The 20,587-nt window shown below is 43.4% G+C and overlaps 1 protein-coding gene and 1 long non-coding RNA gene across 10 annotated transcripts; one reads left to right on the top strand and one right to left on the bottom strand.

Annotated features, from left to right (window-relative positions):
• Nucleotides 1-52: 52 nt before the first annotated feature.
• Nucleotides 53-3,721, bottom strand: LOC121065566. 3 transcript variants are annotated; one of them, XR_005817146.1, is made up of 3 exons: nucleotides 3,241-3,700; nucleotides 1,621-1,757; nucleotides 53-1,492 (listed from the first exon to the last, which is right to left on the bottom strand). It is a non-coding gene; the product is annotated as an uncharacterized LOC121065566 (long non-coding RNA). The 3 variants fall into 3 exon arrangements; XR_005817147.1 differs by having other exon boundaries at nucleotides 53-556; nucleotides 3,241-3,695; XR_005817145.1 differs by having other exon boundaries at nucleotides 53-1,757; nucleotides 3,241-3,721.
• Nucleotides 3,722-3,796: 75 nt separating this feature from the next.
• On the top strand, nucleotides 3,797-19,674 carry CDV3 (CDV3 homolog). 7 transcript variants are annotated; one of them, XM_040548471.1, is made up of 6 exons: nucleotides 3,890-4,318; nucleotides 5,940-6,019; nucleotides 8,114-8,250; nucleotides 9,257-9,419; nucleotides 10,485-10,534; nucleotides 16,915-19,674. In XM_040548471.1, exons 1-6 carry the CDS (start codon nucleotides 4,085-4,087, stop codon nucleotides 16,917-16,919), a joined length of 669 nt encoding a protein of 222 aa, XP_040404405.1. In that variant the 5' UTR covers nucleotides 3,890-4,084; the 3' UTR covers nucleotides 16,920-19,674. The 7 variants fall into 7 exon arrangements, with proteins under 7 accessions (XP_040404403.1, XP_040404406.1, XP_040404405.1 ...); XM_040548470.1 differs by lacking the exon at nucleotides 16,915-19,674 and adding an exon at nucleotides 10,914-12,754; XM_040548469.1 differs by lacking the exon at nucleotides 16,915-19,674 and having other exon boundaries at nucleotides 3,797-4,318; nucleotides 10,485-12,754.
• Nucleotides 19,675-20,587: the final 913 nt, after the last annotated feature.

The following is a 20,587-nucleotide window of genomic DNA, read 5'->3' on the forward strand; positions in this document are numbered from 1 at the left end:
GAGAAATGGGATATGTTAGAGAACATTATGGCATATAGCACACGAGACAGGCTGAAGATATTGTGATCTTTAATGAAATATTAGCTAACAGAGCTGTTTAGTTTTAATGGCTGATAACATCAAATACACTCCAAATCCACTACACTTGATGCACCAGTGAGTAAGAGGAATCAGCAGGCAAGTGCCATGCCTTCCCTTGCACGTTTTCCCACACGTGGAAAGTCCTTCCTTATACAGTTATTTGACGATTTCCCAATTTTTGGATAAAAGCCCTTTTTGGCATATACTAACTGGAAGATTTTTATTAAAAAAAAAAAAAAAAAAGATTAATAGATTAACCAACAACAACCCAAAAGAAAGATAATGGCAAAATCCTTTTTTCTCTTATAGACCGTAGGCTCCTCAGAGCAACAATAACACTTTCTTCCATATGTGTGCAGAACTTACCACGTTGAGAATCCATCAAGAATAGTGATGGATGATAGAAAATACACACGAACAGTTGTACAAGAGGTGCGATGTCAGCGATCCTTGGGTTGCTGTTAATTGGATGTGCCTAGGAATAGTTATGTGTTGATGTCAGTGAAGCATGACGTTCCCTCATCCTTGTCATACAAGAGAGCAGTTTCTCCGAGATTTGGGCTATTTGGGCTAGCCCACACTTCATTTCAGACTTCGTACCGAGTAGGAACATACCGCACCAGCTAGGATTTGGTACTCTAGCCTATGATCCTCGTGTTTACATCTTAGCAAAAGCATTATTATGATTGATTCTATGTTTTAAAGATTATTTTAAGGTGACTCCAAGCTGGCACTGTGTAAAATTTAACACTTCCACACCACACGCTGTTGCCACCACAGAATGCTTTCAGATGGCAATTACTGGTGGTGAAATGGACATAACACAACTCCCTTCCAGCTGTAAAGGTCTTAAATTACAGCAAACTCTTAGCAGAACAAAGCTGACATGAAGGTTAAGCTCCTGAAGAGAACCAGGGCCCATGCTGTGGCAAGGACTCCACCAGATTCCTTCTCCAGGCTGCCCTGCACAGCAGCTGCACTTTTCCTAAGGGCAGCTTCTCCCATTTCCTTAGGCAGATGCCTGCCTAAAAGTTACCGGGTGTTCTGCTTGTGATCTGCAAATGTCAAAGCAGTTTGCAGGGCTATCACCTTCATTTCACAGGATGGAGATAATTCAGTACAAAGAAGGTGGGATAAGACAAAACACTGGATGACTGGAAGTGGAAGTCTGCTCCTAACTCTTGCCCAGGTTTCACAGTCGTCACCCACAACCCGCTTTGCCTTCCCATTCTGCAGTTTCTCCACGCGAGCAGTGACCACTGTGGGACCTCCCCTACATGCAGTAGTACTTTGTTCCTCAGGCTTTATAAAAGGCACCACGATGCGCAGGGAGCAGCATCACAGCCACAGGATGGAGACAAGAGGAGTTCAGGCACCTCTGTACACCATGACGCGCACGCTGCATTGCACACTGCGAACGTGGGGGAGGAGAGAGACAAAGTCCTCTGGGTAAACCTGCACCTGAACAGAGGCACTCAAAGCACCGCGCCTCGCCAAGGGCTGGTCACTCCGGTCAGGGATACACCGTGCGGTACAAACCTGCCTGCTGAGCTCATGCTGCTGTCACTGCCACGCGGCACGCTGCAGAGTCCTCGCATTGCAAACATTGCTTCTGTGAGCCGGTGCCTGCAAGCCGTTCTTCAGCCAAACGTCCTCTGCTCACGTATAGAGGATCACTGAATTTGAGAGAGGAAAAGAAAAAGAAACAATAGCCATAACAACCCTTTTTTATGGCTCTAACATATTATGCAGCAGCGATCTTGACCATTTAAGCTAATGCAGTGCATTCACTGAGAGCTACAAATCCTGCGCATCAGCACATTTTCACAATTTTGCATGAAAATAAAGCTAGAGGTGGGAGGAAAATCCAGGCATAACTGCATAACTAATGCTTCCTTTACAGTGCCAACTGAGACACGTCTTTAAATCTGTATCTAAGCCTTCAGAGGCCTAAATCATTGCTGATATTTTCCATGGTTTCCGTTGAGTCTGTTCCAGATTTAACAGCTGAATTTTTTCTTGGTACTCTGCTCCTGACAGGTATTAAGTTTCTAATCCAGAGTCGGTCACTCAAGCCTTACAGTATTGTGTTTGCGAGGGACAAGTGACGCAGACGCTAAAAGCAGCAAAAAGGCATCAGGTTCACGTTCGTCAGCCTGGTACTAGGGATTACCCACAATAACACAACGAAAATATTTTACCAGCTGCTGAAATTCAAAAAGCGTATCTCAGAATCAGACCCAGCACTGTATTTTGTGGCCGTTATTAGCTTATCCACTACAAAAGCTGAGGGGTACAAATTGTCTGCTTAGTTGCATTTTGTTATCGGGGCTGAGCCTGCTAGTCACGGCGTGGTGCAGTGCAGAGGTGTGTGTGAGCTTCCTGGGCAGTACCGTGGCACTAACACCAGGGAAGGCAGCGTCTCAGCACAAGGGGTGTCTGGCACTGAGCTGCCCGGTGTCACCCTTCCACATGACCGCGTCCTATTGACTGAAAAGGGTGAGAGTCCAGGAGCACGTAAGGAAGCAGAGAAAATGAGACAGTGACAGAATTTGTTCTCCCCTTAGGTAATCATGCTTATCGTGAAATAGAAAGTGTCATTGATCATGCAACGTTCTGTGTTACTGGATGAACTGTCATGCTTGCAGCTTTTAGTTGTCGGGTCCTGCTCTGCATGGGATCAAATCCCCTAAGAGCACAGGATGTCAGTGGCAATCGAAAAATATAGGGAGAGCACAGCACAACAGACACATGAAGAGGGTTGTAACAAATCTCTCAATCTGGAACACTTGACTACAGTGATTCAGTTCTGACTACAAAACACAGGGAAAGACACAGAGTGCCTGACCCCTTCCTGTGGCATGACGGTGACACCTACCTACCCTGTTTTTTCAAACAAGCTGAGGATTATGGATGGTAAATTCTAAGCAACAGTATTTTCAGAGACACAAATTAAAGACACTGTCAAATACTCTTCAAAGTTTAGAAACACTTTTCATTTATATGTTTATATACACATACTACATTTTCAGGATAAATTTTCATTTATGTTAAGATACACATACATGTATTTTTAGGAGAAAATATCACAAAGCATAAAATGACACCAGGTAAGTCCGGATATAAACATGCTTGTTTTTACGTCATTACAATACACACCTACGGTTATTTGACAGGTAATTCCCGTCTGGGCTCACACTTTAGCAGCAGGTACATCTCCTTTGGAAGGCTGACCAGCAAAGTGAGCCATCACAAACAGCGCTCCGTGTAATTATGACTCAGGACAGGCTGCTCTTCGAAGCGCCCCGACTCAGAGCTTTTGAGGAGGCACCTGGAAGCCGCGGCGAGCTCTCTGGCCACCCGCCTTCCTCTCAGACCCGCAGCCCCCAAGCCGGCGGCGACACCCTCACGGCCCCCCTCAGCGAAGCCCCTTCCCCCAGGGGTCGCGAGGAGGAGCCGGGCGGTCCCCGCGGGGCTGAGGGGCCGCCTGAGGGCAGCGGGCGCACCCCCCACCCCGCCCCGTCAGCACGGGGCCGTTGCCCCGAGGCGGGAAGCAGCCAACGGCCGCCGCGCGAGGCCCAACGGCCGCCGGGCCCCCCCCGCAGTGCGCACGCGCGTCCCCCCTTCCCTCTCCCACCCCTCCCCCAGCCCCTCCTCGTCCAATCCGCGGCCGCGCCCGCTCGCCGCGCGTTCTCCACGTCGCCGCCGCCGGCCCGCCTCGGCCCGGGGGAGGCTCGCGACTGGCCGGCGGCCGCTCCCCGCGCGGCCGCTGATTGGCCGAGGGGCGCGTCAGGCCGCCAGGCCCCGCCCCCTCCCCCCGTTCCCTTTCGGGCCGTGTCAAGCGGCGGCGGCGGCGGCGTGGGGCGCGGCGGCGGCCTCCTCGCGCCGGGCAGCCGTTAGCGGCCGTTGGCAGCCGTTAGGGCGCTCCGGGGCCCTCAGTCAGTCAGGGCCGCGCCGCCGCCGCCCCCCGTTCGCAGCCGTTAGGAGCGGCCCCGCCGCCGCCATGGCGGAGACGGAGGAGCGGAGCCTGGACGACTTCTTCGCCAAGCGGGACAAGAAGAAGCGGAAGGAGCGCAGCAGCCGGGCCGCCGCCGCCGCCTCTTCCTCCAGCGCCGCCGCCTCGCACAACGCCGCCGGGGCGGCCGCGGCGGCCCAAGGTCCCCGCCCGGCTGACGGTGGCGGCGGCAGCTCCAACGCCGCCTCCTCCGGCGCCGCCGGCGGATCGGCCAAGAGCAAGGTACCGGGGGAAGGGTCGCGGCTCCCTCCGGCCGCGGCCCCGGGGCGCCGGCGCCTTCCTGCCGGCAGGGGGCAGCCCAGGGAGCGGCGCCGCCCCGGCCATGCGGGCGGCTCGGGGGGGAGCCCGGCCGGCCCCTGCCCTGCGGAGCCCCCCGGGGGTACACGGAGGGGAGGCTCTCTGCCAACCCCCCTTATTTTATTTTATTATATTTATTTTATTTGGGCCGTGTTGCAGTGAGGCCGCAAGATAACCGAGCCCTGGTAGGGAGCGCCTGGCAGCTGGCGTGCGGCTTCAAGCGAGTCGGAAGAAGCTTTGGGGCTCGCGGTGCGTGGCGCCAGCAGCGGGCCGAGGTCAGGGGAAAGCGCTCCGCTGCTCCTCGTTGGGCGAAATAACAGCGAGTTTCTGGCAGGGCCTCTTATTTCAGAAGTAAAGGTCGTTAAATGGGAGAGGTGCGTTAATTTGGAAACGGCAATGTTTCCATGGAGATGGGGATGGAGGGGATCTAAACCGGCTTGGAGCTGTGGAGTCACGCTCTTAAAAAAGACTGAATCCTTGGCAGCGCAGTAACGAGAGGGCCCTTCCTACGTCAGCTGTTGCTTTAAAGCAGGTCACGGTTCCTCTGCTAAAGGCTGATAACGTAGAAGGGCCTAGGCCGGTGTTCTAACAAGCTGTGCTCCCAGCTGCTCAGCAGGAAGGAGGCTAAGCCATTGGCAGACCTTGCTTGCAAGGTCTTCGTACTTCAAGTAATACAGCATAGGAAGCGCATAACCTTCTAATTAGGCAGTGTGTTAAACCTGTGACGGGGAACATGGGAGGACTGCTTATCTGTTCTGGTCCGCTTCTGGCCTACCTTAATAGCACCACAATCTGCTGATCGAGCAGGACAAAATTGGCTCACTTAGGTGGGTCTCTTTCCCCAAACGCACTACCAAACTCCCGTTTTGAAACCTCAAGCAAGTTCTCTCCAAAGACTAGTATTCTGCTGTCTTTGTATAGTAAAATTGCTGTAGTTCTGAAGCTCGCTTTTGTACTAATATTTTTTCAGAAAAACACTATTTAAAATAAAGAGGCTGTAAATGTGATTGTGAACATGAAAACGTGAACATACCAATATTAATCTTCGTCACAAATCTACTGCGGGCTATTCCAAGTATTCTTTATTGTTTGGCTCCTAAGAAATAGGTAATGGAAAATTAAACCTAAAGCTTCATGTGCATTCAGGCTGTTATAAAAGCACGGTAAAAGGGAGAGGTCTTGCCCTTGCATTTTGCTGCTCTCAACTGCACGGTCCCATTCCCTACTTTGTGCTGTGCCTTGGCTTTCCTTTGGCTTTTTTACTGTGCTGATTTGGTTTTCATTCACTTGAATGCCTTTTTTTTGCTGAGGCGTTTTGTAGCTGTTCTAGTGAGTTAGAATCATCTCACAAGGGCATCGTAGATGGCATACAGTAAGTTAAGGGAGGAGGGAGTGGGATCTCTTTCCCTGTTTGCAGTGGTGCACATGGATTGATTGGCCATGGAGCTGCGCCTTCACCATTAGTTTTCTTTGTCTTATCTTGGTTATGTCCTTCTCTTCATCTTTTGGTATAAAGATGATAACTTATATTTTTCTCTTCTTACAGGAAGAGGATGACTGGAAGGAGTTTGAGCAAAAGGAAGAAATTGATTATAGTGGTCTTAGAGTTCAGTCCATGCAAATAAGGTACTTTTTTCTCCCCTTTTCTTCCCTCCAGGGTAGTCATTTCATATTTCTAAAAACTTTTTTTCTCTACGGAGTCCAATTAAGCAGAGATCTGATATATTTCTGCTAGTGTAGAACCGATTGCTGTGGGGTAGCTCAGGTTATCTGTCACTTTGTTTTGGGTCTGTATTTTGGTTGGGGTTCACAATTTTTCTTAACAAATGCTTAAAATTCCCTTTTTTAAAGACTGCAAAATAGGAATTTCTCTGAGAGAAATGCAGGATAGTAATTCCCCTTGAATCACTTGACTGATGTAAGGATATCTGACTCCATCTGTGGTGAATTCCTGAACATTTGCATTTTTTTTCCAGAACATAGTTGGTAAAACCAGTGTTCTGTGACAAGACCCCACAGGACTGCATTTGTGAGCGTCATCCAAGATTCTTTGCTTGCTTTTTCATTAGATTTTTTTCTGTAGTCTGGTCTAAAATAAGTCTACTTAAGTCTATACTGGTTAAAAAAAGGCGTCTTCAAGCTGGAAAAAAGTATTAATGACCTTAGTTTCAGCCCAAAAATGTCATGTAATCCTCATTGTCCAGGTATTGATAAACTGCAATTTTAAGATCATTTTACCCGTAACCAGTACAATAGATGTTATCCTCACTGTTTGAGCAGGCCTCAGGCACGCACTGATCTATGTAGTTCTTGAGGTTTTTTCCTCTTTGGAGACAGCTGTCCTCTTAGGCCACTTACACGTTTCTGGTCCACCAGCTCTCCATGCCATCGGAGTGTCACAGCAGCTAATGACGTGTCTGAAAGGACAAGTAACAAGTGGGGCTGCTTCCCTGGCTGCTGGCGCTGTTGGACTGAAAAGCGAGTACTGTGGCTTTCTGGACAAAGGCAGTGTTCTGAATGCTTTTGATGCTGTGGCATATTTTCAGGCACGTGGAACTTTGTCACAGGATTTTGTAACTGCTCAGTTTGTGGATTCAGGGGGAGGTTGGACAAGCAAATGGAGGAAGAACCCACCAGAGGTTCTTAGTTCTCCAGCTCAGGAGATCTTTAAGCTTAAAACAAGACACAGAGTACTCTGAGGGGGGAGAATGTTGTATATACTTACTCTGTTCTTGCTGGTTTGTAGGCATCTGCTTTTGACTGTAGTTTCAGATAAGACAGAGAAGCATTTGGGCCCTTGGTCCCATTTATGGTTTTTACTGAATGTGGCCAAACACTGAAAGGCCATCTAACATTTCTGAAAATTAAGTATTTTTGACTGTTCTCTGATCACTGCTTTTACAGAAAGCTTCTCTCTTCTTGATTAGTAGGATTTGGTGTGTTATAAAGTTCTTCTATATTCATGCTTTGCTGCTCTGATCAGTGTCTTTTTTTTTTTTTAAACAGCCTCACCCTTCATGTATGTCCCATTATACCATGCAGCTTTTTGTAGTAGTTTGGTCTAGCACGTTATTTTGAGTCTCTGGCTATTTCTATGCAAAACAAAATAGTCTGAATAGAATACATAGTCAGGTTTTTGCATGCGATTTATTAAAAAAAAATAGAATATTTTAGTCTCTGTTTTTTGGGTTGGCCACTTTAAAAAAAAAAAAAAAAGAGATTTTGTGTATTTGGGTAATATAGGAGTGTTTTCTAGGTGCTTGTGGTTATAAGAAAAAGGACCTCCGCGTTGGTATTCTGCCACTGCTTTTCCACAGTTCCTTCCACCTGACCAGTATTTCACAGAAGCTGGACTTGTAGCCTTTCCCTGCTTTCTGTTGTCATCTCAGCGCACTTCTAAATGCATATCTGTCACACTAGGAAAAAGTCTTTAAGCTCAAAATAATAAATCACTGTATTTGATCACTTAGTATGTTTTGAACTTTTTTCTTTAAATTTTACTTTTTTTTTTTTTTTACCTTATCAGTTGTCAAGTCGTGTAGCACTGTACTGAAAACTGTTCTGGCAGAAGTACTAGCACAGCCATTACAGGACTAACATAGTCTGGTTAAATCTTTGATACAGTAGCTGGAAAGTCTTGTCTATGGTGATTGTGTAATCTGTGTTGAGTCTTAAACCTCTATATGTAAAAAAAAAAAAAATAAATTAATTCTCTCATAGTGAAAAAGAAGAGGATGAAAGTGAAAAAAGAGAAGAACCTGGTGACAACTGGGAGGAAACCAGTGGTGGTGTAGATAGATCATCTGGGCCTTGGAACAAGTCAGCTCCTGCACCGGCACCTGTTGTTGAAACAATTGGTAAATTTACCTCAGAGTTGTTGATTTTTCTGATCAAAATTAAGCTGCTCAGAAGGTTGAGTGCAAGGAGCAGTTCCTATTCCTGTGAAGGGTTCTGAGGAGCTTAATTGATAATGCTGTCATTTAAGCATGATAAACATGAATAGAGGTTGTTTTCTAATTTTGGGTTTCAAAGTGGGGAGTTGGCGGGGGTGGAAAGCATCCCACTTTTAAATTTAAACTTTGCAATTCGCAAAAAATCAGTTGGAAGCGTTTCTGTTGATCTAAAAATATTGCTTTGACAATAAGTGTGTGTTCAGCCAATATCTGACGTTTAATATGTCAGTCCCTGAGTAAGGCTCAGTGATTAGTAGCACACTGAGTTTTTTTTTTTTCAAATCAATTCTAGGGTATGCAGAACATGACATTGCAAAATGAATCCTCTTACTGGGAGAGGACTTGAGTTTTGATTAAATACAATTCTTAGTCTCTGTGGAGAGAAACTACTTAGCCATGATTCTGAGTTCAGACTATTCTCTTCCACCGGGAAATACATTTAAAAAGTGGGCTGCTGTGGTTTTTTGTTTGTCTGTACAGGTAAGGCAGTAAAGTTACTGTGTTAGTTCATTGTAGATCGTTACTCTAAGTATGAACTACTTGAATATTCTCTTCAGCATACGCAGAAGTGCTGTGAATGAGACTTGGCAAATACATAATTATATTTTTAGAACTCAAGTTTTAAATGCAAGCTACTAATAGATTGCAAAAAAAAAAAAGATAAATGAAGCCCTCAGTGGTTTTGGTACCCTGAGCTTTGTGAGGCAATACACTAGAGCCGCATTTTATTTAGGCTACTGAGGATGGGTTAAATTGATGACACCTCGTTTCCTGCCTTGTCCAAAATATTAGAGCTTTAAGACATGCAAAAACATACCTGTAAGTTTTTCACTTTTTTTTTGTCAATTGGTGGTTTTAGGGATGAATGCAAACTTAACTCGGTTGCCTAAATGTTGTTCTTAACAACCAGTTACAGAACCCCCCGAACCAGTTCAAACTGGTGGTGTATACAGGCCGCCTGGCGCCAGGGAGGGCGGCAGGCCACGGAGAGCACAGCAAGGACCACCTGAAATCTATAGCGATACGCAATTCCCATCGCTGCAGTCCACTGCCAAGCTTGTAGACAGTCGAAAGTAAGTACATGCCATTAGTTCCCTAGGAGACTTATTGTAACTGCCGTCTCTAAGTTCTTATTTTGTTCCAGGAATTAAGCCCAAATCTTTCCACAGAGGAAAGATAGAACCAAGAATTTAGTCTCTGTTTGGCAAAGAGATGGGAAAGGTCTTAACTGTAATTTCCAACTATAGGAAGGGCTTCCCATGAAATAACTTTTACAGGACGTAGCCAAACAAGACTGCCAGTTACCTAATTGGCTTGCTGAGGGATTTCTCTAAGTAGAGTTTCTGTTCTTGGCAGCATCTGGTTCTGCTACATACTAGCTATGGTGAGGCTCTTTGTTATTACCTGCCAGTGAAAATGAGTAGGATGTCTTGAACACAGTTCCTTCTCATCAGAGATGTGAAGGCAACTTAAACAGAGGAATGGGGTTTAATACAAATGCAAATTTGTAAACATGCTGTCTGAGCTGTGGTTTAAAATGAGCCTCCCAACTTTGCTGAAGCATTTGTGGTGCTGAAGACTTGAGTCTCACCCTGCTTTTGAGTCCTGATCTTCCCATAAATTCCCTATAAATGAGAAAACTAGCTCAGTACCTATTTCACTTGATGCTTTTTGGTTTCTCAATGTGATACTGAATAATACAGCCTCACTGAAGCTTTGTTTCCATCTATTTTTGGTGTGGCTTTGTCTACTTGGCAAGTGAGACATGCTGTCATTGCATTAGGGCTGTAAGGGTACAAATTGGGCTACGGTGAAAACTTGTGTGTTCCAGAAAGTGAACGAACATCTGTTTTCTAAAACTTATCCTTCATAAATGCACTTTAAATTTACTTTTGAGAATGTCAGTATTGAGACTTAGAATGTAATCTGAATTGTACTGGAAGATGAGCTTGATTCTAGAGAACAGGCTTTACAAGATTTGCTTGGGAATGTTTGGTTATTCTGTTAAAACTCTAGGCCTTGGTGTTTTATGTTCATGGTGTAATGTTTTTTGTTGGGATGGGGTGGAAATCTAATAGAAATTCACAAATCACAAGCTAGAGATAAGATATTTACTGATTACATTTATTTTCCCGTAGGGATAAAGAAATGGAGAAGAGCTTTGAAGTAGTAAAACACAAAACTAGAGGTAGGGATGAGGTCTCAAAAAACCAGGCACTTAAACTTCAGCTAGACAACCAGTATGCTGTGCTTGGGGATCAGTAGAGCTGCATACACATTGCAATTAAGGAATGCTTTTTTGGTAACCCTTCTACTAAGGTAACTAAACTACAGCTAACGGCTATGATGAACATGCCACCTTATTTCTGCTGGATCTGCTGCAGCAAGTGCAGACTACTTTGGCGTAACTGATTGGTTCTCCTGCACTATGGAAGCGTAATATGTTACAACTTCTCCATTGGATATGGGGCAAATTAATGTAAATGATTGAACAAGAGTCATCAGTTCTTTAATGCTCAGAAAGATACCTACAGCCAGTGGTCATTTCAAAATCTTTTTATGTTCAGATACTGAGCCTTCGTAAAGGTTGACTACCTCAGACTTGCTGCACTCATTGTGGACACCATGTGGATCACAACTTCTGGAAGAGAAGGTTACAGCTGTTTTAGTTGCCATCTGAAACTTGAAACCAGCTCTACTGGATTCCTGTCAGAAATCCTGCAGAAGTCAGCCATTTGGTTCCAATTTGCTATAACAAAGATTTAAGTGACCTTAATGAAAAACCTATTCTGTTCCCCTTCTGAGGAATCCTGTCACGTGTAGCCATAGCCTACTAGAGACTTCTGGAGCATACCATACCACTCATACTATCCAAGTATAACGCAGAGCTGTAGTTTGTTTACCTTTTTAGATAGCTGTACTGAAGTAATTGCAAAACAAATTAAAACTCATTCAGATTTGAGGAATGATGGATTTGAACAGCCTGCTTGCATTAGACATTTTCACAGTTACCTGTTTAAGCATTTTTTCTATTTTCCACAAAAAAAAATGCCTTCCTTGTTTCTGGTATCAAATTGCAGTATATTTAAATAACAATATCATAGTGAAATAGGGCTGTTTTTTGTCATGAAGTTTGTCTTTTTGACCCTAAGGCACTAGAACTTAGAGTTTTGATTTGACACCGAAGTATCCAGACTCCAAATACAGTCATCAGAATTTGTTGTCTTAAAAATATAAGATACATGGCAGTAGTAACACCAGATTAAAAAAAAAAATCTCCATTGAGTATTTGTCTGTTGAAGGGCAAAGGTTGCTTGATAACCAAAATAACTTTGTATACAGAGGGATAACTAAAGCTTGGTAAGCCTTATTTGTTTGGCTACTTTGGTGAAGCCTGCAGGCTTTTTGAGGCAGAAATCCTCCAAGTGAAACTCGTAAATGGTGTTTATTCAAGTCGGGAAGTTGCGTAATAATGGAAGGCAGTGACTTCTCTATGTTGTTGTCATTTCTGAGTTAATTTAATGGAAGTAGGCAAAATGGCACTGATACACTAAGAGTATAGGACATTGCCTGTAACTTCGATTCAGTGAACAAAACCTGACAAGTGCTCAAAGTGTCCTGCTGTAACTGTTTTTCTTTTCTTATGCCAGAAGGAAAATGAAGTACAATTAGTGGCATGGTCCAGTGTTGAGATTACTGAGTAAATGCCAAAAAAAAAAAAGACCCAACATATATGAGTTGCCAATGGCAAGAGAAACAAGGGAACAAAACAAAACTCGCTTATTTGTGTGAGAGTACTGTGCATTTGCAGATGAGGATAGTGCTGGAATTGCATAGTTGGTTCCTTTTGATTAACTGTTGACTTGCTTTAAATCTACTTCTCTGAGGCCAAGGGGAATTTTGCTGTTGACTTTGGTGGGGTGGGGTTTCACCTGGTTCTTCTGTGCACAAACTAAAACTGGCCTTGCCCTTGTGGAGTTAAGTCTTTAAAACTTTTGCTAGAAGCTGCTATTAAACAGAGGACTCAAAAGACTATTTCTAGTTGGAGACTTCATTTGGAACCAAAACCCCACTGAAAGGCTGGTACTGATACCTTGAGCTCTTAGCCATGTATCTTCCTTGAAAATAGAATGTTGCCAGCGAAACTGTTGATGTGTCGCTAAAGGTTTCTGTGGAATTCATGGTAAATGGACATGTCACTTGATGTGGTAGAAATGTGAAACCTTTTCCCGATGCTCTAAAGCAATCGAAATCACCAGTACGTGTGAATCAAGTTCTAGTCTACTGTATGACGGGTAGATGAGACTGTCCATTTTACTGTCTTTGAGGTTTTGGGGCACGACTTCTGGCAGTTCAAGAAAATCCTGTAACAGCTTAAAATCAAATAAAATGGAAAAATATACATGGATCCTGGAGTCTAATGAATCTTTGCCTTTAGTACTAGCTTCTGAGCCTGCGACAGCTGAGCAAATGCAGTGTATTTGGATCTCTTAAGGGACAGGCCGTGGAGTGGGTAATAGTCAGTGTTACTATGGTCAGGTGGACGACGGCTAACAGCGTGCAGCAGTGCATGTTAATAGGTTTCTATACATAGAAGTCGAGTTTGCTACCTGTCGATGTCTTACTGCCACCGTAGGACTGTTTTGAGACTGAATTGAACGTGAATGAAGTTCTGATTTGCTTTTCACTTACGGTAGCTCTGCTGCACTGAAGAATGGCAAAGTCTGGTTGCTGCTGTACAGCAGTCTCTGAGGAGTCCATCTGCTACTGATAACTAGAGGGGTTATTTTGGGGGTCTTTGCTTAAGCATATCATTCCAGTTTCTTTCTGGAGGGCATGAAGGAAAAAAAACAAATGCAACAGATTTCCACAGTAAGGAATGTTAGGCTATTTCGAAGCATTTCTTGTGTTAAAAATCACTGCCAGCAGCTATCAAAATGCCCGTTGTCAGTGTCTTCCATGTAACAATTAATTGTTCTGCATGCCTGAAATGTTGGAAATTGGTATTCTTTGGAAGCTCAGTATGTTTTTGGGACTCAGAAGTCCAACTTTCTGGTTTGTTGCATTCATTTGAGGCATGCTAAGAATGCCAATTCCATTCCTCCAAAGTGCTTGTTGAAGGCTCATGCTATAAATGAAGGATTGTCAGTTGTAGATGTGAGTTTCTCAATACCAGTCAGTGGAACGTACCTCTGTGCTGCCTCAGGAACTCTGTAACACACTTTTATGGTGGGTTATTAATTTCCACCTCAAGGGTTCAGTAGTACTTTTTCTGGCTTAAAATAAAACCACAGACTTTGTAACTTACCAAGGCCATCAAATTAGCAACTTGCAAACTGTTCCTTTCCCAGCCAGTACTGGACACTTAATGTTCTAGCATTTGTGGTTCTTGGTGGTGTAGTGCTTTATGTTTAAAATGTCAAACTAAGCAATTTTGAAACAGTTGGACTTCCCAGCGACTGCTGTAGGAATCTGGCATGTGTATTTATTTGAGCTAATGAGAAATGTAGGGGAGAAACTTTTGTTGTTGCCCCTATCCACCCCGCTCACTGGTGTAATTGTGCTGTGCTTCATCTTAGCTGCAAATGAAGGAATTGACAAGCAGAAGCGACCCTCTCCTGCTTCTTCGGTTTTCTTTGTAGCTAGCTTTACCAGTCATGACCAAGGTAACTCTCTTCTACTTAGGAGTAGATGAGTTACTAAAGGTACAAATTGTGTTAGAAATCTGACATCATGGGAACTAGGGTGTTTTTTTTTGGTGTTTGACTGCATCTGTTGGCTTTTGAAACCTTTCACCGCAGCACTGCTGAGCTATGTATGCCGTTTAAGTCAAGGAAACCATACAAAATTTGATAAGGCTGCACATCTTGGAGTTTGCTTCTCTGGGCTTTTGCAATAATTATATGTATATATATTAAATTAACCCTGCTTGAGCAGTTTTAAGCCTGCATGTGGCTTTCAGATGCAGAAAGAAGTAAAGAGGGCAGGATATCTGACATGTTTGACAAAAAAATTGTTCAGGAAAAACTAAAAATTCATCTGGATACAGACAAGCTAAGAACTTAAGAGCTGTAGCAGATGGGAAAAGAAAAGACAGACTCCTCATTTTGTTTTCTGCTAAAGCTGTTTTGGATAAGTTATAACTGTCATGTATCTAGCTTGGCTGCTGAAGTACCAGGTGTAGTTTCACCGTGTTCTGTTGGAAGCAAAATAAAACAAATCTTTCCTTTAAAAAAAAAAAGTGGAAATCAATCAAATAAAACATGGGGGGTGGGGAGAAATGAGAAGGAATAGGAAGGGTTTTTGCTAAGCAGCAGTATTTAATGTATAGGGTGAGATAGTAAGAGGAAACATGCTGCAGAGGTCAGGACTACTTCCAGACATGACAGATCCATCCAACTTCAGATCAGCAAAAGCATTTGAAGTTAGGTAGTTGGGGAAAGTATCCTCTTTTTTCCCTTTTTTGAAGCGTGCCTGGAGAGGGGGGGGTGGTTGCCTTGACACAAAGCTGTCCAACCAGTTGTCTAGAAAGAGAACAAGAAAGCAAAACTTCCAAGATAATTCAACAGTCTTATTAGGAAAGAAATTCTTTCATATTGAAGAAAACTTCTTTCTATTCTTGGATGGTAAAAACCTGAGACACTGATTTAAATTGCTACGAAGACGTTACCTTTTTTATGAAGCATCTTCTAATGGTATGTATATCATGGGTTTATCTACAGTTGCTTAGAATACATGTTCATATAGAAAGGTTAATGAAGCTCTAATATTAAAAAAGCACCACAGTGTTAATGGAACATCAGAAAAAGTGCATCTGAAAAACTAGAATGAAAAGTGTTATCACCGTATGACTGCAGTGAGAAGAAGCAAGCACATTCTGTAGCAATAGTGTAAGACCAGGAGTAGTATTTCACCATTGCTTTTCCCCTGAGCTGCTGCTAACTGAGTAATTTAGTTTCCCTTTGCCTCAGTTTCCCGAGGTGTACCAAAAAAAATACCTCAGAGGTGTTGTGAGGCCAGAGTTGCTCTTTGAGCAAGTTCTGGGGCTGGTGGAAAGTGATACAGAAGGACTAAAATCTGTATAAAAATATCTTTACATTAGCTTTTGATATGGTACCCTAATGCTACTGTGGGAAGAACTTATTTCTACAGAATGTAATATATGCTCCAGTCAAGTATTAGTAATTAGATGTTTAATTTGTATGGGCAAGGGCAAAGTTCAGGCTTAGCCCTCTGTTTCCTCTCTTTGGTTAACTAAATAGTGTATTAGCATAATGTTTTTGTTCATACATGGAATACATCTAAATTAATATTGTTGTATTTTGCAAACCCCATGATGAGTAAACGTCTGCTCACAGCCATCTCTTATAACGTGGCTGTTTTAAAGTTTGTTCAAGTGATGTGAACGAGATGTTCACTCATCAAAGCATATAGTTGTCAGGATACTGAGTGGTATTGTGTAGTAGTAAAGTAGTTCTCTTCCCCTGTCCGCATGTAAACACACATTCTTTCTACTGTTTGTCTTGTTGAGTAGCATGCAAATACAAAATAAATGTGAGGGAGAGAATAAACTTCCCTTCAAAACTGCTAAAATCTGATAGTAAGGCAGGCTGTGGAAGAAGAAGGTGAAGGGAAGAAAAGACAAAAGGAAATAGTTACCTCTTGTAGAGGTTTCTGTGAAGCAGTAAGATAGAGAAGTGTTCAGAAGAGCCGGGGGGAAAGAAACGTTCAGAAGATAGAGCTGGGGGGGGAGTAAGCATAGGGAGAGCTGGGAAGGGAGGAGAGGAAGGAACACAGATGCAGAAGAGATGCTTACTCTGCTTACTGTTTGCTGGTTTAGCAGTTAACTGCAGGAGGAGGAACACGAAGAAATAACTTTTATGAATATGCCCTTGCCGGCTGTTGCTGGTGATTTCAAGGTTCATTGCTCAGCACTTACAGTGGGCCTCCGCATGGAAGCAGAGAACACGAAGGCGGTGTGCGTGCAGATGAATCAGAGCGCTGGCGGGCACTGGCCAGAGAGATGAGGCCCAGCAGCTATTTCCTCTAAACGATATTTTTATCATCGCAGCATCTCTAGGACAGTTGTTAATGTGTATCAGACATGACAATTCTCTGTCAGAAATGATTACTGTTAAATTTCAATGAACTATTGCAGTTCCTTCAGAGGAAATGTTCAACTAGCAGAATAACGAACGTTAAAGAAGAACACGGGGCTTTTGGGCATATGTATGGTGATGATGAGTGGTATTTTTCATGTAGCAATGAGATCAACAGACTGGTTTAAAATGACTTCGAGAAATGTCCTGTTACATGGTGGGTAGGAGAATTATTTCTAAGATGTTTATCATCTGCTTTTTTTCCCCCTTTACAAGTAAACTACCTTGTTCTTACTATCTTTCTAGTAACAAAGGGCCGCTTCTACAAGCCTCTGATCACATTTCTCCCTGTATTTTTCTAATGTGTCACTCCTTTTAAGGTGCTGATGAAACAGCAAATATTCACTGAGACCCTCTAAGAGAAATATATGCTGTAATATTTTTCCATATTGTTCTGTCTTTAATACAGCCTAACATCTTATTCGCTTTCTTGACTGCAACTACACATTGAGCAGATGTCTTCATCAAGCTGTCCATGGTGATGCCTAGATCGTCCCCTTGAAAGATCACAACTAATTCAGAATCCACCAGAGCATGTATGAGTGGTTTAAAGCCTTTCCAGTATTCATTGCCTTGTTTTTTTTTTCCTGTTGACATCCATTTGCCACTATTTGCCGAGTTTACAGTTAGCTTACCCCGGCAATCACCATCTTTCCTAGTGCTGACAAGCCTACTAATTTTCTATGGGCATTGGATTTTGCCACCCTATATGCTGAAGTCTTCAGTTTCATGTATATAATTCACTCTTCTTACCAGTAACTAGCATGGCATACTAACTTTTACTCACTCTGACCTTTTCTGTTTTGTTTCTTGTCTATCTTCTGTATTGCATTTTTTTCTAGCTCAGTTGTTACAGCATTGAAGTCATCAAGTTATAATTGTCTGCTTTAGTTCAAATAATATGCCTACAGAAAAGTGTTAGTTAAAATGTTGTCATGTTTTTCTTTTAACTAAAACAAGTAACTTATTCTGTATCTCTTTCAGAATATGTACAACAATAACAAAATGATTCAAACCATAAAAACAGGCTGATAAAGAGAGAACATGCAATGACAAGCAGCTAAAGTGCATATAAGCTAGGCTCTGGGAGGAGATCCGATTTAATTGGTTTCAGTGGAGTTATTCCTTATTTCTGTCACTGGAGATGAGTTTCATTAAGTGAGATCTCAAATGAAGTTCTAAAGCCTAGATACAGCAGCCAGAATCAAGCACAAGAGAGAAAAAGCCCTACCGCAGACTTGTTTTAAATTTCTGGGTTACTCTGTTTCTGGCAGAGTTGAAACAAATGTCTTACTTGCTCTGGCCAGCGATCAAAAGGGCTCAAGCACGCCTGATATAACATACCTGCTGTAATATCAAACTGGACATTGAAATTAGATATTTGAGATGAAGGCAGTGCAGCAACACTGGGGGGCAGGCTTAGTCTTTGTGGTTTGTTTCATCTCCTTACACTCTCTCATCATGTACTGTAAAGATCATCCAGCTGTAAATAATGCTAAGTCTCTAAGTACTGACAGCGTTTACCAGTAATGCTACATTTGTGAACACAGCAGAGGTGGTATAACAGAGGACTCAAGCCTGTTAGGATGTACAGCCTACCTCTTACCAGCTGTATTGTCTCAGTATTGGACTACTATCATACAAAACAGCTGCTTTCTGCTACTAACAGTCTCTGAGAGGACTATACCTTGGATTTTGCTTTCAAATAAATTGTAGGTTAGGTATTCAATCTGTAGTGCTTACTAGGATTGCCAAAAATGATTGTGGCTGCTAGGGGTTATCAAGTTTACAAATTAGAGGTGAAGTTGTGTGTTTTTTTTCCAACCCCTCTGAGAGCAGAGGTAGAACAGATGTAGCAATACCCTTTGTCAGAATGTAGTACTTCGTACCTCTTTCTACGCATCTTAAAAGACTTAGCTGTGCTGCTACCACAGACCAGAGCCCTGTGTGTTATTTACTGACCAGTCAGCACCCCCCGACTGGCTGGTTCTCTGACTGCACTGTGTCCTTAACCTGGCAATTAGGTAGAAGGCAAACTGTCTCTTTAAGCTGGCATGACTGTTTCTATGTAATTGGCTCTGCTATTCTTTTTTCTGCAGCTCCGAGGACAGCAAAAATCTCTCAAGTATTTGACCTTTTTTTCCACTGTAATATTCCCCTTTTTTTTAATTCAGCTATGCTGCCATGCCAAGGAGCTCTAGCCAGGTGCTTTGAATTACTCACCATTTATTTAGAAAGCAGATCTGTAAGCAAGAACTCATGAGTCTTGATCAGGCTATATTCCTTCAGTCAGGGCTCCAGCACCACAACTGCAGCTCTACATCTGTTGTAAAATGCTTAGCAAGTAAGTGTGATATCCTTGAGTGCTGAGGAATTTAAACCTAGATCATCCAAGGCTCTGTGAGAGCCTCATTCGAATAGAATACAGCAAAATGAAAGGAGTAGCACAGCCCAACTGTTTTACCGTGATCAGCGAAAAGGAATAGGGTTGCAGGACTGGTAGCCTGTCAGCTCAAAGAGAACTGTCTGAGTTGGATAGCAATCAGCATGGTCTAGCCTCTAGGGTTTTTGTTTTTTAATAAAGAGATGATGAGTGAAGAATAGTGAAGAAGACGCACCAATAAATGAACGAATAGGGAACTGAATTTGTGTTCAACGATGTACCAGAATGCCTCACCACCAGAGTTGACCTGAAGTAACGAAGATAAAGCCCTTGGAATGATTACGGTAGAGTACAAAAGAAAGAACGATACTGTCTAGCTGGGAAAAGGGTTGGCTGGGAGCCCGTTCAGCACAGCAGGAACCGCGTCAGCAAAGTGGAGTACAACAGGATCTATTTCTGAGAATCACTGTGTGGCCTCCCACAGTTAACACAGGAACCTAATGATGCCTGTATATTTATATAATTATATCTTTATAGTCATAATTTAAGTTCATAAACCTGAACTATATATATATATTTTTTGTCAGTAGATTTTTTTACCCCGGTTTACCTATCATGGCTTCTGCATATGACAACTTCTAATTGTGCAGTGCACACACCTGTTGTCTTTTTGTCCCATGTTAGAGTAATGGTATCAAACTGTAAAGCACTTTTGTGATGTTTCCTGTGAAGAAAGCTGAAGAAAATAAATTTATCTTAGCAGCAGCAACTGAATTTATAACTCCACCTTTGTCTCAGTTTGTGTTCACTCATCACTTCAGCGAATCTAAGCGCTTATAGAGGTTAACGTGCTGGGTACAGTAGGGCTGCTTTCTGCCTGCTTTCCCCCAAGACCCCTCGCTTCCCTTTTTCCCTCACCGTATGTGCTGAACAAGTGCCTGGAGAACAGGCAGCGCTCAAAAGCACCCCGCGTGTGTGTGTGCTTGGGGAGAACTTGGGGAGCTCCTGGACATCTCTAAAGCTTAGCTAAATGGGGTGGGAGGCCCATAACCTGTGGATAGCAGCACTACCCTTCTAGAGCAGCAGCTTCTGAGGGCAGGGATGAAAAAAAAAAAATGAAAGCACCACAGGCCCCTTGGGTCTCACCTACTACCTACACCTATTTAAAATTCCTATAACACAAAGCTGCATTTTGGAAGTAAAACAGTAAATTGTCAGTGAAATGCAAAAATAATGCAAAAAAAATGGATTAAAGCAAGGCAGAGATACAGTGTTTGACATCCAGATAGCAAAAAGTATCACGCTGTTAAGATCAAGCAAAGCAACTGTTACTGCTGTAGCCTCCAGTTCAATTCAGCCATCTTCTCTAAGCCACTGCTGCTAGGGCCTTGGATTTCACCTTTTAAAAGAACCAAACTCCTCACGGGCATTGGCACCTCCAGCCTTCCTGACAAGTCCATCAGGTCATCCTGCCAGCATGCATCAGGGCTCACTGACAGAGTAGCTACCGTGGTGAAGCAGAAGCACAGTCCTGCACATAAAGGCACGCTGTGCTCCTGCTCTCTCACCGGAGGACTCCCTCAGCTCATGCCCCTTGTCCCGTCCCTTCAGCAGCAGCAGGGCCGTTCTCCCCCAGGTTGCGCTGTTGGGCCCCGGTGGCTGCTCCTCCCTTGTACCCACAACTGCTAGCGCTGCAGAG

This window comes from Cygnus olor, chromosome 2 (genome assembly GCF_009769625.2).
Source record: "Cygnus olor isolate bCygOlo1 chromosome 2, bCygOlo1.pri.v2, whole genome shotgun sequence".
Classification (NCBI taxonomy): domain Eukaryota; kingdom Metazoa; phylum Chordata; class Aves; order Anseriformes; family Anatidae; genus Cygnus; species Cygnus olor.